Raw genomic sequence first — 20,480 nt, forward strand, 5'->3', positions numbered from 1 at the left:
GTTATATTCTGTGTGCGCGCGCCAAATGTTGCCAAAATTTTGAACTCCAGTTCAAAAAAAATTCTGTTAATTAAAAAAAGAAATTAAGCCAAATCATTAATAGGAAGTACTTCTTCACATGATGCATAGTTAAATTGGGAAATTCACTGCTGCAATAGTACTGTTTATCTTTAATTTATTATTTGAAGGCATCTGAAGGCAGCCCTGTTTAGGGAGGCTTTTAATGCTTGATAGATTATTTCATTTCATTTTTCTGTTGGAAGCCGCCCAGAGTGACTGGGGAAACCCAGCCAGATGGGCGGGGTATAAATAATAAATTATTATTTATTATTATTATTTACATTTTTCAGTTGCCTATTAACCTAGTCCTCTAGGCCAGTGTTTCCCAACCTTGTGCCTCCAGATGTTTTCGGACTACAATTCCCATCATTCCTGACCACTGGTCTTGCTAGCTAGGGATGATGGGAGTTGTAGTCCCAAAACATCTGGAGGCACAGGGTTGGGAAACACTGCTCTAGGCAACAATTTATGCCTACAAAAACTAAAGGACAAATCAAAACAGGTATGATGCAGCATCAACACATGCAAATACAGGCACATAAAAGGGGTTTATCGGATCCCACATGGGTAAAAATAGATTTAAAATATCCCTGAATCTATCCCTCGAAACACTGGCAGTCTGTAGAGCTCTTGGAAGAGAGCATTACACAGCTTAAGGGTCACCATGGAAAAAAGCCATGAACTAAGATGGTTTTTAAAGGGGATCAAACAAATCCACGATGGATAACTCTATCAGCAGCTATTAGTTATGAGAGCCAGGTGGAACCTCCATGGCCAAGCAGTGTATTTCTGAATCTCAGATGCCTGTTGGGGGGGGGGAATGACTATCCAGCAGGGATGAGAGTGTTGCTTTCACATTCTTCCTGGGGAGCATCTGCTTGGCTACTGTGAGAAACAGGAACAGATGGGACCTCTTGTCTGATGCAGCAAGGCTTCTCTTCATGTTCTAACAACCTCGTTTGCATCTTTTGCAGTGTTTCTTCCTGGATCTCTTTTATAAGCTTTTTTAAAAAACATCCATCTGAACCCCAGCGTTGGAGAGCCCTGCTCGCGCTCCTCGGCACTCTCCCACCCACCATGTACCAGTTGCTGACAGTAATGTTGTACGCAGCCCTCGAAGCCCTGGGGGGACGCACCGCTCTGGCCGTCATACAAGCCCAACATCACACAAACCAGAGCTGGGGCCTGCCCAACCTCTTGGCCCACCTGAAGCGCTTGACATCATCCAGCAGCAACGCAACCGCCGGCGCGAGCCGGGTGCGGCCCTCGGAGACGTGCCAAGGCTACTACGATGTCATGGGGCAGTACGACGCGGCGTTCAACTGCACCACGGGGGGCTACCGCTTCTGCTGCGGCACGTGCCAGTATCGCTTCTGCTGCGAGGACCGGACCAGGAGGCTGGAGCAGGGGAAGTGCCGTGACAGCCCGCAGTGGTTTGCCACCACCGTTCCCGGCACAGCCACCAACGGGCCTGATATGCCAAACGGAAGCAAGCAGACAGGCAACAGCACCGTGTACGTGATCTGTGGGGTCATCAGCTTCACCTTAGCCGTGGCAGTCGGGCTCAAATTCTTCTTCAGCAAAGCCTCAAGGAGACCGCATGGAAGAGAGCTCAACGTGCCCAGGTAAAAATGCAGGCTGCAAGGTGGGGTCAAAAGTTGTTCTTCAGCCCTGTGGCGTGAACCTGGCAGCATTTCAGCTGGCAGTGGGGCTCAGAGCTGGACTGGGATTCTGTCCCCAGTGTGGCTCCAGATTGGGATTCTTTGTGTCCTCGGAATTTTTGTAACAATTACTATTCTAACGGACTAGCACAGGTGAAACATTCTATTGATAGACCAATTTGCTTTAAAGCTTTATGTTCATGACCTTTTTGTCGTTGTTGCAAAATCATGAATTACCTCCCCAAAGTCCAGTTCTTTTGCAAATGCACACTCAACAAACGAAATAGGTGGGTAGTTTAATTGCTCTTGCCCCATATTAGAACGCCTGCCTGCTGTAAATCCTACCAGAAACACCACCTCTCTCTCTCTCTCCCCCCCTGGGATCAATGTCTTCAATTCCTATGGCGTCTGTCCCTCTCACCACCAGCTGTCTCTCTCTCTTGCCTAAGCAGAGAGAACTCTTGGACTGGTAGTTCTTTAGAGGATGTTGTCTAGGGAAGAACAAACCTCTCTGATGAACTACAAGTCCTAATTTAACTGTACAAACACATATCCTCTGTTCTAGAGAAGGACCTGGGCCAGTAACTCGCTGTTCAGATTGTTGCTTGCTGTGCTTTAACACTGCATTGGACTGAAAATGAATTGCAAGTAAAACTCCATATCAGAATGCCGCTATACAAATCTATGGTGAGGCCACACTTGAAATATTGTGTTTAGATGGCATTGTAGAACTAGAAAAGGCATGAGTTTCTTTACACAAATTTTAAAAAAGAATCAATTTTTTAAAAAAGAAATAAAAGAACTTGGAGTCATCAAATGAAGCTCAGAAAATTCACAACAGACAAGAGGAAGTACTTCATACAGCACATAGTTAACCAATGGGGTTTGCTAAGTGATGTGGTAAGGTAAAGGTAAAGGGACCCCTGAGCATTAGGTCCAGTCGTGACCGACTCTGGGGTTGCGTGCTCATCTCGCATTATTGGCCGAGGGAGCCGGCGTATAGCTTCCAGGTCATGTGGCCAGCATGACAAAGCTGCTTCTGGCAAACCAGAGCAGCACATGGAAACGCCGTTTACCTTCCCGCTGTAGCGGTTCCTACTTATCTACTTGCATTTTGACGTGCTTTCGAACTGCTAGGTTGGCAGGAGCTGGGACCAAGCAACGGGAGCTCACCCCGTCATAGGGATTCGAAGCGCCGACCTTCTGATCAGCAAGCCCTAGGCTCAGTGGTTTAACCCACAGCGCCACCTGGCTCAGTGGTTTAACCCACAGCGCCACATAGTTAACCAATGGGGTTTGCTAAGTGATGTGGTAATGCCCCCCAATTTGGATGGCTTTAAAAGGGGTTTAGACATGTTTGTGGGAAGCTGTCAACTGCTGTTAGCCAGGATGGCTCTGTAATACCTTGAGTATCAGACGCAGTATGCCTCTGAACACCAGTTGCAAAAGCGGGGAGAGCTCTCTTGCACCACGCCCCGCCAGCACCTGGGGCAGAGCTTTTTTGCTGTAGGGGCAACACTGAGACTAAGGAGAAGGAACTTCCACCCCCTGGACTGTTTATTAGAAGGCAGACAGGCAGGCAAGCAAGCAAGGATTGGCTTTGGGGAGGCTGAAGTTGGACAAACTTCCACTGAATCATGCTATAGTGTAAAGATACTAAGGTGGGATGATGGCTCAGTTGGTAAAGCATGAGACTTGCGGTCGTGGGTTCGAGCCCCATGTTGGGCAAAAAGATTCCTGCATTGCAGGGGGTTGGACTTGATAGTCCTCCTTGTGGTCCCTTCCAACTTTACAATTCTATGATTTTATGAATGAAGTGCCTCAATCCAGCCCAAACATATGCCTTGGTGTCCCTTTCACTAACACCTCCTTTCTTTTCCTGGCCCCAGGGCACTGGTTGACATTCTCAGGCATCAAGCAGGCAGCAGCTCGTGCTCTGAACGCAACAACAGCCTCGTCATTAACTCAAACTTCCAAGACAACGGTTCAGCTCGTCCCCCGAAGAACCTGTACAACACAGTGAAACCGTCCAAAAGCAGCCATGGTAAGAGAGGCAGCAAACTGCAGGCAGCCTGACAAGGCGAGTGATGGCTTAAGGTTGCTCAATTCTGGATCAGCTACCAACCTTCACCAACAGCTTGATCTGCAGAATTATTTATTAGAATTTGGTGAAAGATTTATTTGATGTCATCCATCCTAATCAACACTGTCCCCATCTCTGAAAAAGCTTCACCCTGATTAATCAATAGTGTGCGAGTGCACTGAATATCTAAGTGAGATTATTTGGATGTACTGTAATGCCAAAACTATGCTTTGTAGAACCCAAACCAAGGCTTTGTTATACTTGTTGAACCAGTGCTTTCCAACAAATCATGGTTTGTGAGCGGCAGCCAGATCAGAACCCGAAATCACAAGTTTGCAAACCGGTGATTTGGTGTCACACCTGAATCAATGACCATGGTTACGTTGTTCCACTATCAGAGGCTTTTGGGTGGGATAGCATCAAGAAAATATTGAGGAAAGTGGAGGAGGGAAGGAAATTGCACAAACTATGGTAAATCTTGGAACACCAACTACGGTTTGGAGTCTCAGCTAAAGTTAGCACAAACCATGGTTTCGTGTTAATGTATGCACCAAGCCCCATGTGGAATCACCTGGGAACTCCCCTTCTCAGCCCTCTGAAGGAAGGAATGCCATATAAATGTAACCAAAAAAAATGTCCTAAGCCAGCAAAACTGGGGTCAAGAACAGGGCTCCTTTAAAAGAGGTGAAGGCCTCTCACCCCGTTTTCCAACAGCAGGCTGAGCTGGCTTCTCCATGGACCCCAGGAATCTTCCTGGAATCTATCCCCTATTTTCTCTGTGATCTACTTCTAGCCCCTTCTCTTACTATTTTTGTTGGAATATGTTAACTCCTGCTCTTTGGTGTGTGTGTGTGTGTGTGTGTGTGTGTGTGTGTGTGTGTGTGTATTCTCAGCAGGAATTAAGCTGCAAAAGCTTGTGGGGAAACAGCCTCTTTGCCATAGCAACTGGTTCTAGCTGTCTGGCTGTCTTTGTGTCGGCTTGAAGATTAATATTAGGGTTGTGGGGGGAGGGCCTTATTCAAACATGAACTGTTTTCTTTCCAGGTAGAAAGAAAAGCCTTCAAGTGCTCAGGAAAGCTGGCGCTTTTGCAGTTTCCCTCTTCCCTGCTAAATGCTCCCTTCTCTCTCAGGAGCCCAGACACACCTGGCCTCAGTTATTTGTTTTAGTAGCAAACTCAGGGGTGGTGAGTGCCAACGAAGTTGTAGGTAAAACCAGGGCCACTGGCAAACAAGGGGGGAGGTGTCAGCATGCTCAGGGGGAACCTCAAGGTTTGCAGAAGTACAAAAAATATTTTGGGGGTGGGGAGCCCAAAGGCTGCACTCTCCCCCCCAACACGAGTGAGTGAGAAAAGTGCAATGTCCGGTGTGGAAGGTATGGCTGGCTGGAACCTGAAACAACACAAGTCCTTTTAGGAGGGAGGGTATGGTGCAACATTTTGCTGCAGACCCCACTTGCCGTAGTAACAGTGTAATACTGTCTTAATTGAGAGCCAGAGTGTGTCAGACTTTGACCGGTTCAAATCCCAGCTCAACCTTGAAGCTCACTCACCTTTGGTCAATCATACTCTCCCAGCCTAACCTATTGCCAAGGGTGGAAGTTGTAACCCAGGGGTCCCCAAACTAAGGCCCGGGGGCCGGATGCGGCCCAATCGCCTTCTAAATCAGGCCCGCGGACGGTCCGGAAATCAGTGTGTTTTTACATGAGTAGAATGTATTATTTTATTTAAAATGCATCTCTGGGTTATTTGTGGGGCCTGCCTGGTGTTTTTTACATGAATAGAATGTGTCCTTTTATTTAAAATGCATCTCTGGGTTATTTGTGGGCCATAGGAATTCATTCATTTTTTTTTCAAAATATAGTCCGGCCCCCCACAAGGTCTGAGGGACAGTGGACCGGCCCCCTGCTGAAAAAGTTTGCTGACCCCTGTTGTAACCTTTATAATGGAACAGATGGCATAGGTCCTCCTTCCATGGCACCTTCATGCCTAGATCCTCAAATGGCTGCAGAAACAGAGGAAAGGGGTTTGGCAGTCCCCAGATCTGTCTCCTAAATTTATTGGGCTCCAATGCCAGGAGCCAGGCTTTCCTCTTCGACCTCTCCCTCCCTCCCAACCCTCAAATAAAGCATGGCAGGCCATGTATGTTCTATGAGAGGGGTGGGCAATTTTCAGGCTTGTAAGATCTCCTTTGTTTCTTTCACTAGAGACCTAAGGTCCATCAGGTACAAGAAACATGCTGAGGATTAAGGAACAGGGTGCCTCTGAGCACATCACTCAGTCCCAGCAATCTATTAACAGTATCAGGAAGACCAACCGTTCCACAGAAAAATCCACTCCTGGTTTTCCCCCAAGCATTCTTTTTTAGTAGCATAATTGGAAGGGTTTTGTTTTTTAAAAAAAGGTTTCTTGCTATTATTTGTCAACTGGGAGTCAGAGAACCCTTGCTAAACTCCTGCAAACCCTCCAGTAGATCCTGATCTACCTTCTGCTCTGCCTTGCTCTAGTTGCCTCCTTGCGTACATAGCGGGTGGGGAGAATGTGGCTGCGGTCAGGTTCTGCTGCAGTTGGGTTCTGCTTTTGGGCTTCCCATTGGCACCTTTGAGAACAGGATGCTGGACTAGAAGGGACTTTCACCTGAACATATGCAGGGTCCTTCTTATGTTCAATATAAGCATGCATCATTCATCCCTTTCAAATGATGGTGTGATCAATTTGCATGCCTAGTTCTGATCACAATCTCAACCTGTGCCGATATTCTCCCAGCCCAAATCCGGTTGTGAAATTTCCCTGCAACAAATAAATAAATTAGCTAATGTTAATGCAGCCACACAGGCCCTGCAGACCAACGTTGCCAGAATTGTTTGCAAGTTTGGAGCGGACATTTTTCGTCTGTGTTGGGGGACCTCTAGTGGCTGCTCAAGGCAGATAAGAATGGTCTCCAGCTTTAGCAGGTGAACGTTGTTAACATGGTCCACCCCATCACATACACACGCTTCTTTCTCTTGCTTTGTTTTTGCCTTGCAGATAACATGCATCATAATTACATCCACCTGAACGTCAACAGCCCCAAGCACCACACGGCCACTCTGGGTAAGTGCTAGTGACATCTTAGCAACTTGCTGATTCTCTATTGACTTATTTATTTGTATAAATCAAAAATAATAATGATGGTGGACTGCTTTTTGGATAAAAAACCCCTCCTGCCCCCAAAGTGCCATGCAATTTTTAAACCCTGAGTATTACTTATACTTTTGCACTATAAAACAGAGAGACAGAAGGCATACAGCATAAGATCAACAAAGCTAATCAGGGAAGCAAACCAACTTTAGTTGGAAGCTCATTGAAAAAGGATAGTCTTTACCGCTTTCTCATAAACTGGCAGGCAGGGGGGGCTAAAGAGACCTTCCAACAAGGGAGGGTGTTCTGGAGTGAATCTGGGCGCCCTATTGAAGAAGGACAATTGTTCAGGGGTAGAATATGCAAAGTGCATGTTCTGCCCCTGACCAATGGTCCCTCTCCAGTGCAGAAGGCAATCAGGTAGCAGGTTATGAGAAGGGCCAAGGATGGGGAACTTGTGTGTCTTCCAGATGTTGTTGGACTCCAACTCCCAATCAGTGGCAATGGATAATGGGAGTTGTAGTCCAGCACCCTGGTTCCCCATCCCTGTGCTTTCTAGGTCATATGTACACCTTATATTTAAATAGCCCTTACACTACTGAAACAGTCTTGGATTCCCACAAATAATCATGAGAACTGTAGTTTATTCCTCAGCCGCAGAGCTGCAATCCACAACGCCCTTAACAAACTGCAGCTCCTTTGATTCTGAGAAGTGGTATAAGAGTGCTTTAAAGGTAAGGTGTGGTTGTGAAAGAGTAGCCAATACTGGGCTAGGTGATGGATCAATAGTCTAACCATATACTGTATAAGATAGCTTCCTGATAGGTCTGAGAGGGCCATGAGTGCCCTCTAGGTCCTATCCTTTGTTGGTTGGCTTACCTGGAGGAGGGCAGCAGTGGTCTGAGAAGCACCAGGTGGCTATGTCTAGCTGCCATTTTTATTATGCACAATGCCCCCAATTAAGTGTCGCTCTACAGCATTGTGGGCAATTTAAAAGGCAGCTAGTCTCAAACATTGCCAGGCTATGAAAAAAAAAATACATTTCAAAGTGGTTCAGGGCAGTTATTAGCAGTGGACCCTACTGCAGTGTTGGTTCCTTGGTAGCTGCCCCAGGATATTGACGCCAGGCCTGCTTTCTGTGTTGCAGAGCTGAGAAGGCCCTGTCTCATATACACACTGGGGGATTTGGCGTCTTCCTGGATAATCTCAGTGGGGGAATCAAAAGCATGGTGTGAAGGTGAGGGGGCGGGGCTCATATCCCAGGGCTGTGTAGGCAAGTTGCCAAACATGTCGTCCACCTGCTTGGAACTGCCAGCACTCATTCTTAGGGTGCCTACGTTGTGGTGACTGAAGGTCTTGCAACATGCTGGCTTTTTAATATCTGGGAAGGGGGAGGCTGCAGACCACGTGCCCAGTCTGCAACAGTCAAACGTCAGGCCCATCCTTCCTCCTGCTTTCCATTAACTTAAAGCCCATAGGGTAATTCCAGCAGTCAGGGCAGCAGGGAGAGAGCTCTGGTCACTTCAAAATGAGCTGTTTAATTCGGCCTGATTTGTTTGCAGAAATATTAGACGATGTTGGTTAATTTATGAGCATTCAGTTTGATTTGCTTGTGGGGAGGTTGCGTCAAGCAAGTGTCATCCTGCACTTTCTTCTGCCTTTTCCTGCCACTTTCCTTAATGCAAAGAGCCTGATCCTTCCTTTGGGGAAGTGGGTTTGTTTCACAAGAACCCAAAATCAGCTTTAACTGCGCAACCTGAATTTACCGGGAGGTGATTCAATCAATCCCACCTGAAAACAGTGACAGTCTGGAAGTGGCCTCCGTTCTCTTCCAGTGTGAGAGCCAGTGCGGTGTAGTGGTTAAGAGCGGTAGTCTCGTAATCTGGGGAACCGGGTTCGCGTCTCCGCTCCTCCACATGCAGCTGCTGGGTGACCTTGGGCTAGTCACACTTCTTTGAAGTCTCTCAGCCTCACTCACCCCACAGAGTGTTGGTTGTGGAGGAGGAAGGGAAAGGAGAATGTTAGCCGCTTCGAGACTCCTTCGGGTAGTGATAAAGCGGGATATCAAATCCAAACTCTTCTTCTTTCTTCTTCTTCTTCTTCTTCTTCTTCTTCTTCTTCTTCTTCTTCTTCTTCTTCTTCTTCTTCTTCTTCTTCTTCTTCTTCCTTTGGGTGTTACAAAATCCAGTGGTGCCCCAAGTTCCAAATTGAGTAAGTTTATTAAAGAAGATTATAAAGAGAAACGAGGAGACAGGCAGTGAGTATATAAAATAAAACAGCTTACTGGTCTACCTAAGTATGTATTGAGCAGAATGATATTTCAAGCCAACTTACTTAAGGTGCTTCTAGATCTCTCCTTCACTGCATCATCACCCTGTCCTGTTCATTCAGACTTCTCAGAGTGTACTCATGATGTTGTCCAACATTTGCACTTTTCTTGGGATCCCCCCCCCCCTGTTAAACTACTTTGAGCTGCTTAATTTACTGACACAGAAAATACAGTATGTGAGAAAATGGGCATTTCCTTGAGCTGCTTCCTCCATGTGGATAATCTGGCAAACAGAAAGCAACACGTAGGCTAATAGTATACTAACAATATTATACGAAAGGCACAAATACAGGATGGGTGACACCTGGCTTGAGAGCAGTACATGTGAAAAGGATCTAGGAGTCTTGGTAGACCACAAACTTGACATGAGTCAGCAGTGTGATGCAGCAGCTAAAAAAGCCAATGCAATTCTGGGCTGCATCAATAGGAGTATAGCATCTAGATCAAGGGAAGTAATAGTACCACTGTATTCTGCTCTGGTCAGACCTCACCTGGAGTACTGTGTCCAGTTCTGGACACCACAATTCAAGAAGGATACTGACAAGCTGGAACGTGTCCAGAAGAGGGCAACCAAAATGGTCAAAGGCCCGGAAACGATGCCTTATGAATCATAGAATCATAGAATCATAGAATCATAGAGTTGGAAGAGACCACAAGGGCCATCCAGTCCAACCCCCTGCCAAGCAGGAAACACCATCAAAGCATTCCTGACAGATGGCTGTCAAGCCTCTGCTTAAAGACCTCCAAAGAAGGAGACTCCACCACACTCCTTGGCAGCAAATTCCACTGCCGAACAGCTCTTACTGTCAGGAAGTTCTTCCTAATGTTTAGGTGGAATTTTCTTTCTTGTAGTTTGAATCCGTTGCTCCGTGTCCGCTTCTCTGGAGCAGCAGAAAACAACCTTTCTCCCTCCTTTATATGACATCCTTTTATATATTTGAACATGGTTATCATATCACCCCTTAACCTTCTCTTCTCCAGGCTAAACATACCCAGCTCCCTAAGCCGTTCCTCATAAGGCATCGTTTCCAGGCCTTTGACCATTTTGGTTGCCCTCTTCTGGACACGTTCCAGCTTATCAGTATCCTTCTTGAACTGTGGTGCCCAGAACTGGACACAATACTCCAGGTGAGGTCTGACCAGAGCAGAATACAGTGGTACTATTACTTCCCTTGATCTAGATGCTATACTCCTATTGATGCAGCCCAGAATTGCATTGGCTTTTTTAGCTGCTGCATCACACTGCTGACTCATGTCAAGTTTGTGGTCAACCAAAACTCCTAGATCCTTTTCACATGTACTGCTCTCAAGCCAGGTGTCTCCCATCCTGTATTTGTGCCTTTCATTTTTTTTGCCCAAGTGTAGTACTTTACATTTCTCCTTGTTAAAATTCATCTTGTTTGCTTTGGCCCAGTTGTCTAATCTGTTAAGGTCATTCTGAAGTGTGATCCTGTCCTCTGGGGTGTTAGCCACCCCTCCCAATTTGGTGTCATCTGCAAACTTGCTCAGGATTCCCTCAAGCCCATCATCCAAGTCATTGATAAAGATGTTGAACAAGACTGGGCCCAAGACAGAACCCTGTGGCACCCCACTAGTCACTACTCTCCAGGATGAGGAGGAGCCATTGATGAGCACCCTTTGGGTTCGGTCAGTAAGCCAGCTACAAATCCACTGAATGGTAGCATTGTCTAGCCCACATTTTACCAGCTTCTTTACAAGAATACCATGGGGCACTTTGTCAAAGGCCTTGCTGAAATCAAGATAGGCTACATCCACAGCGTTCCCTTCATCTACCAGGCTTGTAATTCTGTCAAAAAATGAGATCAGATTAGTCTGACATGACTTATTTTTCAGGAACCCATGCTGACTTTTAGTGATCACAGAGTTTCTTTCTAGGTGCTCACAGACTGTTTGCTTAATGATCTGCTCTAGAATCTTTCCTGGTATTGATGTCAGGCTGACTGGGCGGTAATTGTTTGGGTCCTCTCTTTTTCCCTTTTTGAAAATAGGGACAACATTTGCCCTCCTCCAGTCTGCTGGAACTTCGCCTGTTCTCCAGGAATTTTCAAAGATTATTGCCAGTGGTTCTGAAATCACCTCTGCCAGTTCTGGGCTGCAGAACTGTATGTGGAACGGCTTAGGGAGCTGGGTATGGTTAGCCTGGAGAAGAGAAGGTTAAGGGGTGATATGATAGCCATACAAAAGAATGTCATATAGAGGAGGGATAAAGGTTATTTTCTGCTGCTCCAGAGAAGCGGACACGGAGCAATGGATTCAAACTACAAGAAAGAAGATTCCACCTAAACATTAGGAAGAACTTCCTGACAGTAAGAGCTGTTCGGCAGTGGAATTTGCTACCAAGGAGTGTGGTGGGGTCTCCTTCTTTGGAGGTCTTTAAGCAGAGGCTTGACAGGCATATGTCAAGAATGCTTTTATGGTGTTTCCTGCTTGGCAGGGGGTTGGACTGGATGGCCCTTGTGGTCTCTTCCAACTCTATGATTCTATATAACACTATCAAACTGTTTCTTAATTCACAATCAGAAAACATACAGTATGTACATGGAGTCACAAACTAATAAGAGTCAAGTAGATATTCCATGAAAAGAAATGACCAGATTGAGGCTAAATGCCTTCCAAAGTTAATATCCTATACAAATTTTTGCCGAGTGAGCTGGAGCAAGATGGTGCTTTAAGCACAGCAACACAGAAGAATGATGGTAGGTGCTCCAAACACAGCAACAGGAACAGAACAGTCCTTCCAGGATAATAGACTGTTTCAATAAATGTTCTTCATCCGCTGGCAATAATATAAAAATAAAATCCATTACAATAAAATACAGTGATTGAAATGACATACCTGCACATTCTATAATGGGTTGTAAGACAATAACAGATACATTACCAAGTCAAATGTCCACAAAGGTGCACCAAATAACCGTGGATCAGCTGTCACTCAAATTGCATTAAGCTGATACTGTTGGCTAAAACCTAGTAGCATTTTGAAGGCTGCCAGCAGGTACATCGAATTCCATAGAATTACGTAGAATTTAAAGATACAGCATCCAATCTATAGCAAAGAGAATACAAACAACAGCCATCTTAACAAGAAACTTAAACAAAACAATTAAAGTCTAATTCAGTATTTAATCCCCCAGGGTGCGGGGGGGGGGAGGAGGAAGGGGGGTGCGGGCCACCCCAGGTGTCACCACTGAGGGAGGTGACAAAATGCCGGGCAGCACTCACTGCAGGTCCTGCAGCGTGCCCAAGCTACATGTCTCTCCTGGGTGTGTGCACAGGCTCCACATTGCCCAAATAGTCTGCCTGCTGCTTTCCCCCCCCCCCAGCTGTTTTTAAATCAGGAGGGCTGACATTACAGTTGTCCACTTAAAGTGGCCACCTGAAGAAGCCTCAGTTGATCCTGTACTTCTACTCATTCTATTGCTTTTCCAGTAATGCTACTGGGGAAGCAGAACAGACATTCCATAACCATTCTGGGATTCTGTGCCATGTTCACCTGATCCGGAACTCAGATCGGATGAATGGGATTTTATCAGATGTGTCTCCCACTTCGCCTAGGTCATCCTTGCTGTTTCCTGGGAAAACAATAACAAATCCTATGGCTATGGCTGCATTTAAGATGAGGTTTGAATCTTGTGTATCAGGGGAAACTGGTTTACAAAAATGTAAATAACATCACCCTACAATCCTATGGTGCTGGAGGAGACTCTTGAGAGTCCCATGGACTGCAAGAAGATCAAACCTATCCATTCTTAAGGAAATCAGCCCAGAGTGCTCACTGGAAGGACAGATCGTGAAGCTGAGGCTCCAATACTTTGGCCACCTCATGAGAAGAGAAGACTCCCTGGAAAAGACCCTGATGTTGGGAAAGATTGAGGGCACTAGGAGAAGGGGACGATAGAGGACGAGATGGTTGGACAGTGTTCTCGAAGCTACGAACATGAATTTGACCAAACTGCGGGAAGCAGTGGAAGACAGGAGTGCCTGGCGTGCTATGGTCCATAGGGTCACGAGGAGTCGGACACGACTAAACAACAACAACAACACAATGCTAGTGGGTTCTCATTAAGACAAAACTACAAACTGACATAGGAATGTGGATAACTGAATTTAAATTGGGGGGGGGATGAAATGGATGGATTTGCCCATCTCTAGATGGGCAGAAGGCAGAATTGAGTTGGGAACAGAGTGGGAGAGGACGGCCAGGTGGAATCGCCCCTCTCTCTCTTTCCAGAACAGCAGACAGAGGAGAGGGGAGGAATGAAGGAAGAGAGGAGAATGTCAGTTTCATCTCAGGACTGCTGATCCTGGCAGCCACTGTGCTTTGGCAGATGGAAGTGAATCTGCTCAGTGCTTAGCCAAGTGCGGAGGCAGGAGATTTCCCAGGCAGGCTCCCCGTCTCCCAAGCCTCCTTTGCTTTGCTACAGTCTCTTGCTGCCCCTGCTTGAAGTAATTGAGGGTGGGGGTATGTCAAGACACCGCTTGACTTTTCAGCCCTGCATGGTTCATATGAAGCTGCTGATACATTTTTAAAACCAAACTGTCAGCTTAAAGTTTATATGTATTTAGCAGAGTGGATGGATGGGGAGCTTGAAAGCTGGAGCTAACCTGCCACCCGTCATCTGTTTTATTTGTACATCACTGCCATGGTTTAGAAGGGTAAAATAAAATAAGACAGGACTACGATTGGTACAAAGGTTCTTTTCTTAAGAGTCACTTCCTATCCACAAAGATGGCTTTGGATTCTAAGTCTACAACGTGAGAGACAGTTTCATGGCTGCCTCGTGCAGAAGGAGAGCAAAGAGAGATAGAAGCATGCAGGAGAAAGGGTTGCAGCTTAGGTGTCAGTGGGAAACCACAAAGTGTAGCTGCCCTATCATCTGTTAGACTCAACACTGCCCTCTACTGACCGGAGGAATGCAAAGTTGCTTATACCCAATAGCTGCCTTATACCGAGTCTTGTGCCTCAGTGAGACATGTGCAAGTAGCTTGCCCATAATAGGCATTAGGGGGGGATTTAAGAGTATTTTTTTATTGTTACTGAGGCATCATTTTGTGTTTTACAAATTATTTAGCTATGACAATAATGGAGGATAAATAACAAAAGAACAAGCAGTTCTTCATGCGGAAAAGAGTAAACGAGTTAGTAGAGAACCTGCTGTTAGGAAACAGGAAATTGCCAATTAAGACCAGTTAATAATGAATGCTACAGCCGGGAGGGAAATCAGCTCCTGGAAAAGCAGAATACCTCCTTAACAGGAGAGGGGTGCCTAGCAAAACAACCTGTGGTGGACTCCCATCCATGTCAGTGGTCCCAGCCCTCTGCTCACCCACCCACCCACTTGCTCCCCTTGTTGTGGTTTGGCCCTGAGAGAGGGGCTGAGGCAAGGAAATGATCACAAATCATTTTCACGTTCCAACAATGCTAGTCTAGGGCAGTGGTTCCTAATTAGCTAAGTACTGCAAACTCCTTGTTTTTCAAAAGCCAAGCCATGGACTTGATGTCCATGTTGATGTCCCTACTGTTATGTGAATGGTGCCATGGGCCCCTTGGGTGGGTCACACGGACCCCCAATTGGGAACCACTGCGCTAGGGCACTGTGGGGAAACCAAAATGGTGGGCAGCTAGCTTCCCAGCCACTTGCATCCATGGCAATACTGAAGAGCCTTGCCAGGACACATGGACCCCAGCAACTGGCAGCCCCAACACATAGCCGCCACATTTTGCAAGCCCACGCTGGAAAGACTGGTGCTGCAATTAAGTATGTTATCGTTGGGAAAAGCCACTCTGAGGGTGAGGGAAGAAAGAGCAAGGTCAGCTGCTCTTGGTTGTCTTGGTGTTCCACTTGCAGCTGACTTGATTGTAATCAGGAGACGAAATGCCAAGGTCTTGGTGGTGGGTGAGGTTGTCATGGAGGATAAGGCAATTGGCGGCTACTAATTCTGATGGATATGTTGTACCTGCCCTGTTGGAGGTTACATGTACAGTGGAACCTCGGTTTATGAACACCTCGGTTTATGAATTTTCGGTTTATGAACGCTGCGGACCCATCTGGAACGGATTAATTCATTTTCCATTACTTTCAATGGGAAAGTTTGCTTCAGTTTATGAACGCTTCAGTTTATGAACAGACTTCCGGAACCAATTACACCCATGCTTCAGTTTATGAACGCTTCAGTTTAAGTACTCCGCGGACCCGTCTGGAACGGATTAATCCACTTTCCATTACTTTCAATGGGAAAGTTTGCTTCAGTTTATGAACACTTACTCCGCAGACCGTCTGGAACGGATTAATTCACTTTCCATTACTTTCAATGGGAAAGTTCGCTTCAGTTTATGAACGCTTCAGTTTATGAACAGACTTCCGGAACCAATTGTGTTCATAAACCGAGGTACCACTGTATTGCCTCTGAATATTGGTTGCTGGAAACCACAGGAGGGAAGAGTCTTGTTGTGCTCAGGTTCTGCTTTTAAGCTCCCCATAATAGGCATCTGGTTAGATGGGCCACTGGCCTCATCCAGCAGGGCTCCCCGTGTGTGTGTGTGTGTGTGTGTGTGTTGTTGTTGTTGTTGTTGTTGTTGTTTTGTATTTAAAATTTTCATTATTACCATTTCCAAAATCACATTCAAGTACTGTACACATTTCCACCATTAATATCTTTCTTTTAAATGAAAACATGCAATGACTTCCCTTCTTCCCCATCCCTGGTTCCTTTAATTTCCCCACCATCCCTGCATATTCTTATATATCCATTTAGATCTCTTTTTCCCCTTTCTTCCTTTGTTATATATTATACTGCTGAATTTACCTTAATGCTGCTAGCGTTTTCACTTGTTTACAATTATTTTCCAAATACTCCACAATGTTTTCCCACTCCTCTTTACATACTGTACTTGGTCTTCTTGCTCTCTTATTTTACCTGTTATACCTGCTAACTCTGCATAGACTATAATCATTTTTAATTGCCAATCCTTCTTTTTAGGGACCTCACTCACCTGCCATTTTGGGGGCTAACAAGATCTGAGCTGCACCCCTTTTGTTCTTACGTTCTTAAGGTGAAGGTGAATCAAGGCAGAGATTCCAGAGAGCAGGCGCTGTGACGGGGAAGCTGTGTGCAGTTTAGGCAGCCAGCACAAGACATTTTGGCCCCTGAGGGTACCAAAATGGTACCCTCTCCCCACCAGGGAAGAAGGTGTGAGGGAAGATCCACATCAGGAGCAAGGAGGTGGGAAGAAAGATCAGCATCAGGATCTGCTGTCTGGTAGATCCTGCCGCCTGAGGCAGTCACTTCACCTTGCCTCATGGGTGGCCTGGCCCTGAGTTGAGGAATAAATAGAATGCTGTTTGCAGAGCCAACAGGAGAATCCTTATGATGAGAAGGATCCTTGCCTTTCTCGAAAGTTTAGGATTCACCAGGTACTCTCTGAATTAAGCTCTGGGGAACTTAACAGCCACCACTAACCATGTCCACAAGAGTGTGGGAGGACAGTATAATAAATATGGGAACGCCAGAGGTTTGTCAGCATTGTCACCTGCATGCTCAGTAAAAAAACGACAAAGGACTAAATAGCTAGCATGGAAGCAACTTGTCTTACTAAAACTCCAAATGCCCTGGAGTTGAACTAATATGCTTTCTCTTCTTTCTCTGTCCCCTAAAAGATTGGCATGTGAACCACACGCCCAGCCACGCAACCACGAAGTACAACACCCTCAGCTGCTCCCGTTCTTTCCACAATCTTTCCCATCTGCCCCCATCATATGAGACAGCCGTCAAGTCAGAACTTAACCGCTATTCTTCACTCAAGCGCTTGGGTAAGCTGGAGCATTTAGCAAGGGAATACTGGGAGGATATTTTTGCTGATCTCCAAAGGCTAATAATTTGAGCCTTTCTCCTCCATGATACACATAGCTGCCAAGTTTTCCCTTTTCTCGCGAGGAAGCCTATTCAGCATAAGGGAAAATCCCTTTTAAAAAGGGATAACTTGGCAGCTATGATGATACACAGCCATCTCTCGCTTTCTTTACCATCATCCCTGACCCTGTTTCCTCTATACGGAAAATTTTCACACGTGGGCTTACATTGCCATTGAGCCTTTCTTGGGCTCCTTCTGTGACCGACATGGCTGTTGATGGCGCGGAAGAAAAACTGCCTTTATAATGCAAATGAGAATTTTAGCCAATGTATGTATTATAAATTGTTTGAGGGCCAAATCAGATGTGATTTTATTGCTATATCCTTCCCTTTCACATACCGATCATGAGGTGTTTTTGTTTCTTGGGAGTGGAGGGAGTCTGTTTTGCCCTTCTCTTTCATCATCTTCTCACATCCGCCAGTCCACCTTTTCATCATTCAATGACATCTTACTTATCTCTCCTATCTCCCAGCAGCTGAGAAGGACTTGGATGAATTCTATGCCAAACGGAGGCATCTTGCCGAACTGACCCGAGGGACTCTGCCCTTACATGCCATGAAGATGAACTACGACACGGATGCTTACTCCGAGAAGTCCCACAACCCACGGCGTGTCATGTCACAGGAACACATCCTTTCAGATGGTGGCGGTGGAGGGGGAAGCTACCGCCCATCTCACTACGACTACACTATTCCACGAGAGCGTGTCATATCTCACGAGCACCTCCTCTCCCGCGAAAACTTGCATTCTCAGGAGCGCCTGCTCTCTCCTGAGCGTCTTCATCAGCGCACAGGCCCCTTCCAGGAGATGCATCTGGGCCACCAGAAGGCCGTTTCTCAGACCAACGTCTGCGCCAGCAGCACTCCCATGCATGAGCACCACCACGTGATGATGAAGAACTCTCACCCCACCTCCAACAATTCCCCCAAGGCATCTGCTCCTTGGGAAGGCAGTACTAGCCAGGCTGCCACCCGGCGCCAAGGCTTTGCAGCCAAGAGGCAAAGCACCATTGATCAAGTCCAGTTCATCCCTGGGCACCACCCAACCCAACACCTCCCTACTGGCAGCAAGAACGAGGTCACCGTGTGAGAGGGCCCTAATCCCCAACTCAGGTTGATTTGACTTTTCAAGGCCATATTTCTCTACCCTTTTCTGCTCCACCCCACCCTTTCTTTGGTGCTCACCATCTTGGGGCTCCTTTTGTTTTTTTTAAAGCCCTATGGCCTCCATCTTGGTTGATGTCAAGACCTAGCCTGGTCTTTGATAATGATACCATCTTAGTCTTCACTGGCTTTTGATGATCTCCAACCGACCTGCCAGGTCTTGACAATCTTTGATGATGACGTTGGCTGTCAGAATTTAATGACATCAACACCAAGGCTCATGGTCAAGATGCAATGGTGTCAAGGCCCAGCTTGGTTCCTTAGAGGAAACCTACTGCACAATCTTGGTCAGTTTCTGAAGATGTCAAAATTAGTAGGTCTCATGTATTAGATTCTGCTGCTATCTCTTCCCATAGTCTGTTGACATCGCTGCTGTCCAGATCTGATTACATCAAGGCTGAAAGAGACTAGGCCTGTGGATCCTTCACAGCATCAATAACGTAGCCTTGGTGATAGTATTGGGTCATGTTATAATTGCCAGGTCCCATCAGTCTTTGATAACAACAACACTAGTGTTGTCCATCAACGTTTGATGGCATCATTTCTGTGGGCTTTGTTTCAGACTTTTGAAGACTGACGACATCCGCTGTGGATTTATTATGAGGTTGGCAAACTCTGTCTCTGGTACTCCAAGCGCTGTGAACAGTGCCAACCCTTGTGAATGCTCCATTGACCAACTGACACCATCAACACCATCAATGGTGTCAACACTGTGGACTCTGTCAGCTGCAGATGATGTTAGCGCTGTAGGTCTTGTTGACCTCTGATGCCCACACCATCAACATTTGATGGTGTCAACACTGTGGACCTTTGATGACATCAACATTATGTGACTTGTCAGTTATAGATGATGTCAACGGAGAGAACGTTTTGTCAGTATATTGATTGTGATATAACCCATCAGGGCATCACATGGACTGATGACGTCAGATGTGTAGGTATTGTCAATACTGCATGATGTCGGGGCAAAACAGTCGTACCGATGTTTGAAAAGGCCTTGTCAAACATTTGATGATAGTACTGCCAATCCTGATGATTAAGAATGATGTCAAAAGTTCCTGTGCCTGTCACCTATTGATGATTTCAGCACAATGGATTCAGCCAGTAGCTACCAATATCAAAAGTAGCCAGGCTCTGCAATGATGTTGACTTTTAGTGACTTCATCACTGTGGGCCTCATTCACCTTTGTTGACATCACTGACTACTTTGAGCTCATCCACTTCGAACGAAGTCACCTCCTTGGGGCTTCATCTGTTTTATGGCTGGGATCAACACCTTGGACCTAGTTCACGCCAGCACCTTTGTAGGAGGGCCAGGGGCATCTGGCCCTACTGGTGCACATCAATGAGGGCATAAATGATCTGATGGCATGGCCACACCATTTGTTCATGCCATGGCAAAGCAAACAGATGTGAGCCCCCTCCCTGCTCCTTCCTGACATGCACTCCAAGACAAGAAAAGTGGGCCGTGGTGGGCAGCCCTCTTGTCTTGTTGCATCCAGTATTGAGTTTGGTCAGTACTCGAAGGTGCAGGAAGTGGGGTTTTACACAACACACTGCCCTTTGCAGCTCTCATCCCACACATCCCATCCTTGTTTTATAACCTTGCCAGGACTCTGCTCGTAAGGGATCTAGGGCAGGGTCAGGTCCACCCTCTCCCTGCTTCTGCTGTACATATCTTTATATATCGCTAGCATTCTGTCAATTTTTCTAGTGCTTTTTATTTACCTCCCAGGTACTAGGGGTATCCATCAATGCCTGTTCTTTGGTTCTCGTGAGTGTAGCTTTTAAAGGAGTCTCGGCTCTTTCAAACATTATTCTGATAAACAAACTTCCCACTATCCCTCCCTTTCCTTGCCCCCAATTATGCTCAGGACTCTTAAAAATTTCACTTTTACATCTTCTTTCTATTAACTTTTCTGAATATTTTTTGTTTTTTGTTTTTTAATTAAATGAGGAGATGAAAGATAAAAGTATTTTTAAATGGAATTGGTTTTATTAATAGTATCCTCCCTCCTGAGGCTTAAATTTCATTCTTGAAATATTTATTTCACGTTCTGGGTTGTTTTAGCTGAAAGAAGTGTGCCCAGATTGATTTTTTTATTTTCAGATGCTACTTTTGTCAATTTAGGTTA

The 20,480-nt window shown here is 46.0% G+C and overlaps 1 protein-coding gene across 1 annotated transcript; it reads left to right on the forward strand.

Annotated features, from left to right (window-relative positions):
- The first annotated feature begins 1,137 nt into the window (after nucleotides 1-1,137).
- On the forward strand, nucleotides 1,138-18,271 carry SHISA7 (shisa family member 7). Its single transcript, XM_035134230.1, has 5 exons — nucleotides 1,138-1,685; nucleotides 3,611-3,765; nucleotides 6,828-6,893; nucleotides 16,929-17,081; nucleotides 17,655-18,271. Exons 1-5 carry the CDS (start codon nucleotides 1,138-1,140, stop codon nucleotides 18,269-18,271), a joined length of 1,539 nt encoding a protein of 512 aa, XP_034990121.1.
- Nucleotides 18,272-20,480: the final 2,209 nt, after the last annotated feature.

This window comes from Zootoca vivipara, chromosome 13, assembly GCF_963506605.1.
Source record: "Zootoca vivipara chromosome 13, rZooViv1.1, whole genome shotgun sequence".
In the NCBI taxonomy this organism is placed as follows: domain Eukaryota; kingdom Metazoa; phylum Chordata; class Lepidosauria; order Squamata; family Lacertidae; genus Zootoca; species Zootoca vivipara.